General features: G+C 51.3%; 1 protein-coding gene across 1 annotated transcript; it reads left to right on the forward strand.

Annotated features, from left to right (window-relative positions):
- The first annotated feature begins 2,247 nt into the window (after window positions 1–2,247).
- Window positions 2,248–7,761, forward strand: TTC24 (tetratricopeptide repeat domain 24). Its single transcript, XM_064280001.1, is given in 9 exon segments — window positions 2,248–3,059; window positions 3,242–3,445; window positions 4,047–4,175; window positions 4,345–4,457; window positions 4,784–4,882; window positions 6,103–6,197; window positions 6,338–6,444; window positions 7,046–7,142; window positions 7,567–7,761. Coding segments are annotated over 9 exon segments (1,662 nt in total). The 5' UTR covers window positions 2,248–2,323; the 3' UTR covers window positions 7,649–7,761.
- Window positions 7,762–10,744: the final 2,983 nt, after the last annotated feature.

The raw sequence follows: 10,744 nt of genomic DNA on the forward strand, positions 1-10,744 counted from the left end.
TTCTTGAGCTGTTTGAAATCTTCTGTTCAGCTCTTTTACTTCAGCATTTCTTCCATTCGTTTTAGCTACTCTATGGTCAAGAGCAAGTTTTTCAGTCTCTTCGACATCCGTTTTGGCCTTTTCTTTCTTTTTTGTCTTTTTAATGACAGGAAAGACAGCTTCTAGGAGCTGCCATCACTCCTTGGCATTCTTGGGTTTGCAGATACTTCTGCCTCTACCCATAATCATCTGGCTTCTTTCCCCTTGTGTATTTTTCCTTTTTATAAGAGACCACTCAGAAGGCATTAGGTTTAGGACCCACATGACTCTGATATGAACTCATTAAAAAAGAAAAAAAAAAAGTATTTCCAAACAGGATTACATTCATAGGTACAGGGGTTAGGATTTCAACATATATTTTGGGGGGACACAATTTAATCCATAACAAAACCCTAGGCTGATCAGCCTAGGATCAGGAGACCTGAGGTCTAACCCCAGCTACATCACTGCTCTGTGACCTAAGGCAAATCACACCCACTCTCTGAGCCTCAGTCCTCTCTGTAAAATTAGGAGGTGGGATAGATGATCTCTGAAGTTGTAACCACTAACCAGTCCCATGATGGCTTGTTTCGTTCCCTGAAGTAAGGGGCCTGGGGGGTTTGTCTGCAGAGGTAGGGGGCGGTGGGAGCAGGAAGGGCAGTGGAACCAGACATCTCTGTGCCCAAGCACCATCAGGGTTCAGCACTAAGATAGGACACCTGAGCTGTCAATCAAAGAAGTCCTAGGAGTGGAGGGCGGTACCCGGTTGTCTGGTAACCCCGGGGGCTCTGAGCTAAGAGCTAGGCAAGTAACCCAAGCCAGAGGGACCATTCCAGAAAGTCAGCTGTGAAGAAGAAGACCGAAGGAGGTACGGCATGGCATCCTGTGCAGGGGCCCCCAAGACGGGGTGAAGGTAGCCAGGGATTTCTTTCTGGGGATGGGGACCTTGAAGAAGTAGAGTTTCCGGGTGTTCTTAGAAGCGGGCGAGTTTCCTTAAAAAGAGAATGTATCAGCTCTCTCTGCCTCCCACCGCCACCAAAAAAAAAAAAAAAAAAAAAGGAAGAAGAAAACGGTAGGGGCTGAGAGCCCAAATGCCTGGTCTTTCCACTCCTCCTGACTCCCAGGTGGAGAGTTCACGAAAAAGCTTTGCCTTTTAAGGGGAGAGATACTAAGAGTATACACATTGTGATGAGATAAATGTATTTGCATTTAAGAGGATTCTCGATACCAGAGCAGGATGTTGGGGGGCCTGGGACCAGCTGCAGACAGAATGCTGAGGAGACAGGGGAGAGAGGATCCCCTTGAGAAGGTAAATGGAAAGACAGAGTTCATCGGTCCCCAATTCCCAGAGGTGGTTGTCGTGTGCCATGGAGTCAATTCTGACTCATCGCGGCCCTGTAAGACAGAATGGAACTGCCCAGGAGCGGATTGTCAGGTCTTTTCTCCCACAGAGTAGCTGATGAGTTTGCACTTCTGACCTTTTGGTTAACAGCCGAGAGCTTAACCATTTTGCCACCAGGGCTCCTTGGCTTCTTGCCAATTCGATAGCTTTTTAATCTTTGCACCCCCAATGCCTAGCATGGCTCTAGGCACATAGCAAGAGTTCGCTGAGTATTTGCTGAACTGACCTGAACCATGGTTTGAAATCAGATAGCATTAATACCTAGATTATGAGTGTGCGTGAGGGCACAGTGTGAAAGGAGTGACAGAGGAGAGGCCCTGTATTGTTCTGTTCATTCATCCATTCATCTGTTCATTCAATAAACATTTACTGAGAATGTACTATGTGCCAGACATTTCAAATTGCCCAGAATCTAGTGGGAGAGACAGACAAGAGAGTCAAAACTGTAACCCAGTGTGGTAAATGTCATACAAGACATAAGCGCAGGAGCTATGGAAGCACAAAAGAAGGACGCAGCTAGGAGGGAAAACCCACTGCCACTGAGTCAATTCCAACTCATAGCAACCCTATAGGACAGAGTAGAACTGTTCCATAGGGCTTCCAAGGCTGTAATCTTTATGGAATCAGACTGCCACATTTTTCTCCCGCAGAGTGGCTGGTAGGCTCAAACTGCCAAACTTCTGGTTGGCAGCTGAGCTTTTAACCAGTGCACCATCAGCTTTCTAAAGGAAGCTGTCACTTAAGCTGAATTTTGCAGGAGGACTAAGTCAGGACATGAACGTGAGAGTAGATATGGTGCCAAATAAGACATAAGAAGTGAGATGGAAGTGAGGGTCACGCCCAGGTAACGGTAGAGCTGAATTGCCCTCAAGGGATCCCGCTTTTGGGGAAGCCGAGGCTGACATGCTGACCCCTCTATTCTCCATTGTCAGGCCTATGTCTTCTCCCACCCCTGAGGACACTCCTCAAGAGCCTGGGCCTGAGCCTTCAAGCTTCAAGAAGAAGAAGAAAAGAAAGTGGCTGCAGCAAGAGGCCAGCATCCAGGCCCTCACCAGGGCTGGTCATGATGCCCTGCGGGCTGGCTGGCACCACGAGGCATTGACTAGCTTCCAGAAGGCTTTCCTCCTGGCCTTCAAGGTCCCACAAGCCAGAGACAGCCCTGTTCTCAGGGCCTGCGCCTTCAATCTGGGGGCTGCCTACGTGGAGACTGGAGATCCAGCCACAGGCCTTAAGCTACTCCTGTGAGCCCAACCTGAAGAGAAGGCTCAGGGCAGATGCCACGGCGACCAGTGCTTCAATGTGGCTTTGGCCTACCATGCACTGAGTGATCTGCCTCAAGCTTTGGCCTGGTACCACAGGGCCCTGGGCCACTACCAGCCACAGGGTGACCAGGGAGAAGCCCAGGCAAAAATGGGAGCTTGCTACCAGGCTCTGGGGCAGCCTGAGCTAGCGGCCCCCTGCCTGCAGGAAGCAAGCCGAGCCTATGCCCAGGCAGGGCGGCCCCAGGCCGCAGCCCTGGCAATGGGGGCTGCGGCAGGGTGTATGCTGAAGAGCGGACAGCATGGGGCGGGTGAGGTGGTACAGGTGCTGGAGGAGAGCCGGAGGCTTGCTGAGAGGAGCACTGAGCAGGGCTTGCTGGGTGAGGCCTTTGGGCAGAGGTGTGGGATGTGGGGAGATACAGAGCCTGGTGATACTCTGAGGCATTTCTGAGGGCTGGGGCAAGGGCTGGGCTGACCGTGGGAGAGCGGGGCAGGGGCTGCACCAGTATAGCCTCAGTTAGTGTCTGACCAGGCTACCAGTGACACTGGCCATGCCCTCTAGGGCAACTCTACAATGACCTAGGCCTGGGCTACTCCGAGCTCCAGCTGTTCCCGCTGGCAGTGGATGCCTTCCTGCAGGCCCTGCCCCTGTGCTGGGGGCCTGGAGAGGAGGCCACAGTGCTAAGAAACCTTGGGATGGCCCACAATGCCCTCGGCAACTATCAGGAAGCTCGGAAGTTTCACCAGAAGGCTGCCGACCTACATGGTAGGTGCCAGGGACTGAAGAATAGGATTGGGAGCAAGGAACTAAGTTGGGGAGGGGGGGAGCTCCATGGCTGAAAGGTGGATGGACCATTGAGACCAGAAATAGGGCCTAGAAGCTCAGAACCAGGCGGATAAGGGCCGGGGATGCAGAAGATGGGATGGCCAAGGCAGGGCAGGAGTTATGGGCCCAGAGGCAGAAGCCTAAGGGCTTGGAAAGGCAGCACTAGGAAGAGGAAGGAGTACTGGCTAGGGGAGGAAACCTGAAGTGGAGTCCCAGCCCCTCCTCTGACCGTTCATATGACACTCAGGAGTCAAAACGAAGCTATTAATACTGGCCTTGCCCACGTCACAGTGTTGCTGTATAGCTTGAACTAGCTGGGGCCGGGGGGGTGGGGTGGTGCGGAGAAGGGACAGATTCAGGCTGAAACTCAGGACTGAGGTAAGGCCAAGCATCAAGAGATTAGGCCCCTGTGGTCCATCTGCAGGTGGGCTGGGGCTCAGCACCAAGACTGCTGGGGACCCTCCCTTGGTTGCTGGGGGCAGGATCCTGATGCCCCAGACACCAAGGTCACCTCTTTGGATGGGGCGGACTATGTCATCAGGCTCTGTGGGGCAGCGGTGGGAGCAGGGCCGGAGCTTTGGCAGCCTGGCATTTGCACTGAGCCAGCTGAGGAACCACAAGGCCGCCAGAGACAACTATCTTCATGCCCTGCAGGCTGCCCGGGATACTGGTGAGGGTGAGCGGTTAGCATGTGGCTTGGGTGGGGGAGCCCAAAGGCTGAGGGTCCTTGGGGTTGGCAGGGAGGCAGGTGGGGGAGCCTGGGGGTGGGAATACCACTGGAGAGGCAGGTCAGTGGTGTAGGGAGCTGTGACAGCACCCCTCAGTTTCTCCCTCCCCAGGGGATATAAAGGGGCAGTGGCAGGCCTGCGAGGGTCTGGGGGCTGCTGCAGCCAGGCTGGGGCAATATGACCAGGCCTTGAAGCACTACAAGGAAGCGCTGGCCCAGTGCCAGGTGAGACCACCTACTCTTCCCTGCCGTCCCTCCACGTGACATTCCTGCCTGCCCTCCGTGTCCTCTGCATTCATTCACTCGTTGAACATGCATTGGACACATTGTGTGCTAGGCCCTAGGGATACTGTGGTGAAGAAAATTCCACTTCTGTCCACAGTTCTGAGTAGGGGGTGGCAGGACCGCAGGAAGGGCACAGGGAGGGAGTAGAAGAGAAGTGAGAGAGAGCCCTCTTCCCTCCTCACTTTCCTGTTTTCCAATCCTCAGAGGACCACAAAGTCCAGGCTCTCCCCCCCCACCCATGACCCTATTATCCATCCTCCCTGCAGAAGGAGTCGGATTCTGTGAGACAACGTTTGGTGGCCAAGCTGGCAGACGCCATGAGGATCCACTTGGCCCAGGGGGGGCTGGTCCTGACTCAAACCCTGGTGAGATGACACCTGAGACAAGGAGCTGGAGGTGGGGAAAGGTTACCTAGAGAAGGGGGGAAGGGGTCAGCAGAGCTGATGTCCTCAGGTTGCTGTGCTTGGCTGCTTGTCTGTGCTCATCTGCTCCCGGGGCCTGCGTATGGGTGTATCATTTTCCTGGGGCCACCTGGGGGTAGGGAGGTGGGCGGGGGACCACTGGCATGTCTCCAACACAAGGGCTGCGCTAGAACTTTGGCTGAGTAGGAACCAGTCAATTGGGTGAAGGATCCCGGGCCTGATGCAGGAGGAGGTGGAAACAGTAGTCCTTGGCTGCAGTTCCCTAAAAGGCCACAGGATGGTGATAGTGCTCCAAGGAAGTCCCTCTCTCCTGTCTCCAGGGGCATTTCTTTGTGGTTTTCCATCAGCCCTTCCTTCGCTGGCTCTTGGCCCTCGGGGCATGGCCTCACACTCTGTGCCCCTGTCTCTCTCAACAGGCTGATGTCTCTCTCAACAGGCTGATGTCTCTTTCAACAGGCTGATGTCTCTCCCAACAGGCTGATGTTTCTCCAGCTGCCTCCCCCTTCACACTTTAAGACACCCCCAGGAAACCTTCCCCCACCCACACAGGAGCCGAAATTATACTCTAATATTATATGTATTTGATAGGGTTAATGTCCTTTTTTTTTTTCTTGGAGCCCTGGGGGCACAGTCGTTAAGAACTACAGCTGCTAACCAAAAGGTCAGCAGTTCTACTCTGTCCTAAAGGGTCGCTCTGAGTCGGAATCGACTCGACGGCAACGGATACGGTATCGGGTTTGTCCCCTTATTCTAAGGACTAGGACACCGTATCTATGCCTGTAAGCAAAATTAAATTAACCTGGTACAGTCAGACGATCTGGTTGGGGGCCAGAAGACCTGGGGCCCATCTGAGGACTGCCACCAACTTTCTGGGACTTTGTCCCTCAAGGTCCCAGGCAGGATGGGGTGGTGGTCAGGCTCTGGCAGATCTGACAGTCCGTGAGCCGGTGTGCTAACTCGAGAGTTATTAGTGGGGACCTTAACGGAACAAAGAGCCTCACCCCAGATGTTTTAATCTCAATGACATGTGGTACATTCCGATTTGTCTCTATCACTTCTGTGTCTCTCTGAGGCCACTGTGTCTACACACACACACACCCACACACCCACCCACACCCACACCCACACCCACACCCACACCCTTTATTCTCCATCTTCCCTAGACCCCGGCTTCAGGGAGGCGGCAGGCTCCAGGTGGAGCCTGCCTGGCGTGGACCCCAGGCAGGCTGGGGAGGAGCATCGCAGCTACCCAGCGCAGGTGAGCGGGAAGGGGCGGAGCTTCTGGAGTGGGCGTGGCCTCTGGAGGGGCTTGAGGGTATAGTAGTCTAGCAGCCCGGTAGGAGGAGAGGCCCCGAAGTGCTGCTCTGCCCCTCTGCGCCCCCGCCCCTGCCCCTGCAGATCTGCCGGTGGGTGGGAAGGCGAAGAGGCTGAGGACCACCGCGAGGAGAAGGAGGAGGAGGGGTCGGCGAATATTCCCGCGATGTCTCGGGCGCGGAGACTGGAGGGTGAGTTAACTAAGGCTGCATCCAGCTATGCTCCTCCTCCCTGCAAACGGGAGCATCTCTCCAACCCCCTTACCCTCTGCCCCCACCTTCCCCCCGACGCAGGTCTGAACTGAGGCCTAGGGGGGGTCCCTCGAGCCCCCTCTCCATAGCCCCCGTTTCTTCTCCAGGTTCCCAATCCCTGGACCAGCCCCTTCCCGGAATCGCCTCCTCCCTGCTTCTATGGCTTCCCTAACTCTAGAACTTTCCATCTAAGAGCACCAAAGCTTTTTGAAAGCCAACTGCTATGTAGTAGGCACCACGCTGGGTGCTTTTCTTACCCTAACTCACTATTTACTAGTCTCTCTCCCAAAGCCTTCAAACTCCAGAAGCAGAAATCCTTGCTACTTGTGGAATTGACTTGAATTCATTAATATCTTCTTCAGTGAGTCATTCCCACCATCTAACCTCTAGTCAGCTCATGTTTGCCAAGCACCTGCCATGTGCAGGGCATAGTCCTTGGCACAGCTTCGTGGGCAATGACACACATCCTCCTTCCCCCGCCCTCCGCCATGATGGCTCTTGGTGCAGAGAGGCCTGTGAAAAATGTTTCTGTCCCTCACAGGTCCAGAACCCGGGACCCATCTCTCATTTAGAGGCCCAGAGCCCCCCAGAGTGTGGCACCCTAGCATCCTCGTACCCAATGGCCCTCAAGCCAATAGGTGAGTCCTTGGGGGAAGGGAGGGGACCTGGAGAATGAGTGAAGGAAATAGAAGAGGATGTGGCTTGGGATGATTTTGATGGACCCTGATCATTGGTAAGGTTGGGGAAAGATACGATCTGATACTTGGGGATATAGGACTCTGAGCCTCTTTGTCTTTGTCCTTTAGCAACAAGAACAACCCTAACCCAGGCCTGGAGGCCCGGGATCTTCCCTGCCTCCTACATGGCCTGACTGTTGGCCTCAGAGAAAAGGAGGGCCCTGCAGAATGGGAGAATGTGAAGCTTAAACCTACTCCCTCCTGCCCTGGAGCCTACCATCAAAGGTAAAGGCCTAAGAGAGCACTAGGAAGCTGGAGCCAGAGCAGGCTAGCTCCTGCTCTTTCCCCATCCACCCCCACTGGCATTCCTCCCTCCCTCTTGCAGGTCATCCAGATGGCCCAGGGAAACTCCCAGCAGGAATCCCCAGAGGAGACCCACTGAGTCTGGCTTCTGCACAATCACGTGAATCCACTCTGCTCGCCAGAGCTCTGGCCTCTGCAGTCCCCCCCGACACACACACTTTAGGGACTTCTGGGGACCAAGCCTCTTCCCATTTGTTGAACCCTGTGTGGACAAGAAACATAGCATAGCCAGTGAGTGGACTCCTGAACACACTGGACAGGGCTTTGCCATCTCAGCACTGAGGGGCTCTGTTTGCTCCTCACTGGGATTTTTGGACTCAGTAGGTTAAAAAAAAAAAAAAAAGGAAAATGGATGGTGAATCCCCCTTTTTCTTTCTAGATCCAAATCTCATGATTGCTAAGGTCCTTGGCAGTCCTAAAAACTATGACTTTTTGGTCAGGTGGCTTTGGAGTCACTGACTCTACAGACTTCCATCTTCTCATATGCAGAATGGGAATAATAGTACTACAGGAGATACACCTTAACCAACCTATGCAGTCCACTCCATGAAACACAGGGGATGCTGGTGGTGTCAGACCTGCAGCCTGTAGAACTGCTGCTGGGAGCAGCAACAATGATATTATGTAACATTTATTGAGCACTTACATCCCACACTATTGTAAGTGTTCACAAGTGTTTTCTCCTTTAAACATCACAACATGGCTAGGTGGTAGGTGTTGTTATCATCACCTTTCACACATAAGGAAAAGCTGGCACAGAGAAGTTAAGTGGTTTGTCCTTCCAGGCCACACAACTAGTAAGTGGAGAAACCAGCCTCCTAGAATGCTGCTCAGTTCTGCTTCCCCAGTTAAACCATTGCTTACCAAGAGTCAGTTGTGTTTGATAACAAATGTATTTATGCCAGTATACATGTTATTGTAGTTTATAATTTAATTAAATAGTATATAAATTGATAGACACAAACATTGTTTCTATGAAAACTAAGTTGAATGCTAAGGCTTGATTAAGGTGAGTCATTTAAAAAGACTGCTACTGAATTAGAAGTGAGCAAGAAAAAGCAGAGATATCACCTTGAGGACGAGGGCAAGCCTGACCCAAACCATGGGATTTTCGGTTGCTTCATATCCATGCAAAAGCTGGACGGTGAATAAGGACAACTGAAGAAGAATTGATGTCTTTGAATTATGGTGTTGGTGAAGAATGCTGGATATACCATGGACGGTCAGAAGAACAAACAAATCTGTCTTGGACGAAGTACAGCCAGAATGCTCCATATAAGCGAGCATGGGATGATTTCATCTTAGGTACTTTGGACATGTTATCTATCAGGAGGGAGCGGTCCCTGGAGAAGGACATCAAGTTTGGTAAAGTAGAGGGTCAGCAGAAAAGAGGAAGATCCTTAATGAAATGGAGTAACACAGTGGCTGCAATAATTGGCTCAAAGGTAGCAATGATTGTGAGGATGGGCCGCATTTCATTTCTCATTGTAAAATGGCTTGGGGGCAGTGCCTGACCTCCTCTAACTTCACAAGTGGGGAGGAGAATCAAGATGAGCAGCCCAAGGCTGAGTCCTATGAGGTAGGTCAGACATGCTTCCTCTGTCCACCGTCTTTACTAATTCTGACACCAACTGCCCCTCACACAGCACTCTCTACTTCTCTGCTGGGTTCATAACTCATTGCAATGGCTACACAGAACTCACAGACCATACTCACAATTATGGGGTTTATTAGGGAAGTAACAGATTACAGTTCAGGCTCAGGAACACTAAAGGATACAATTCTTTCATCAGGATAGCCTCTTCCCAGCTGTCCTCCAAGGTATCCCTCTCCCTGATCTTCAGTTTCTGCCCAAAGGCAGGAGACTGCTATGCTCAACACAGGGTTTTCATCTCATGGTATAAAACAGCTGCTCCAGCTCCAGCATTATACCTCCATTCCAGAGAAAGTGGACGGAAACATTCATTTTTTAAAAAGGTATGACCTATTCCAACAAGGCTGGCATTAATCCAAAAAACACAAAATAATAAATGTTGCAGAGGCTGCGGAGAGATTGGAACTCTTATTCACTGCTGGTGGGAATGTAAAATGGTACAACCACTTTGGAAATCTATCTGGCGTTTTCTTAAAAAGTTAGAAATAGAACTACCGTACAACCCAGAAATCCCACTCCTTGGAATATACCCTAGAGAAATAAGAGCCTTTACACAAACAGATATATGCACACCCATGTTTATTGCAGCTCTGTTTACAATAGCAAAAAGCTGGAAGCAACCAAGGTGTCCATCCACAGATGAATGGTTAAATAAATTGTGGTATATTCACACAATGGAATACTACGCATCGATAAAGAACAGTGACAAATCTGTGAAACATTTCATAACATGGAGGAACCTGGAAGGCATTATGCTGAGTGAAATTAGTCAGAAAAGGACAAATATTGTATAAGACCACTATTATAAGTTCTTGAGAAATAGTATAAACTGAGAAGAACACATACTTTTGTGGTTATGGGGGGGAGGGAGGGGGGGAGAGGGTTATTTACTGATTAGTTAGTAGATAAGAACTACTTTAGGTGAAGGAAAGGACAATACTCAATACACTGAAGGTCAGCTCAACTGGACTGGACCAAAAGCAAAGAAGTTTCCAGGATAAACTGAATGCTTCCAAGGTCAGCAGGGCAAGGACGGAGGTTTGGGGGCTATGGCTTAAGGGGACTTCTAAGTCAATTGGCGAAATAATTCTATTATGAAAACATTCTGCATTCCACTTTGAAATGTGGCGTCTGGGGTCTTAAATGCTAACAAGCGGCCATCTAAGATGCATCAATTGGTCTCAACCCACCTGGATCAAAGGAGAATGAAGAACACCAAGGTCACACGATAACTATGAGCCCAGGAGACAGAAAGGGCCACATGAGCCAGAGACTTACATCATCCTGAGACCAGAAGAACTAGATGGTGCCCGGCCACAACCAATGACTGCCCTGACAGGGAGCACAACAGAGAACCCCTGAGGGAGCAGGAGATCAGTGGGATGCAGACCCCAAATTCTCATAAAAAGACCAGACTTAATGGTCGGACTGAGACTAGAGGAATCCCAGCGGTCATGGTCCCCAAACCTTCTGTTGGCCCAGGACAGGAACCATTCCCAAAGACAACTCATCAGAAGTGGAAGGGACTGGACAATGGGTTGGAGAG

The sequence above is a fragment of the Loxodonta africana genome, chromosome 3 (assembly GCF_030014295.1).
Source record: "Loxodonta africana isolate mLoxAfr1 chromosome 3, mLoxAfr1.hap2, whole genome shotgun sequence".
Lineage (NCBI taxonomy): Eukaryota > Metazoa > Chordata > Mammalia > Proboscidea > Elephantidae > Loxodonta > Loxodonta africana.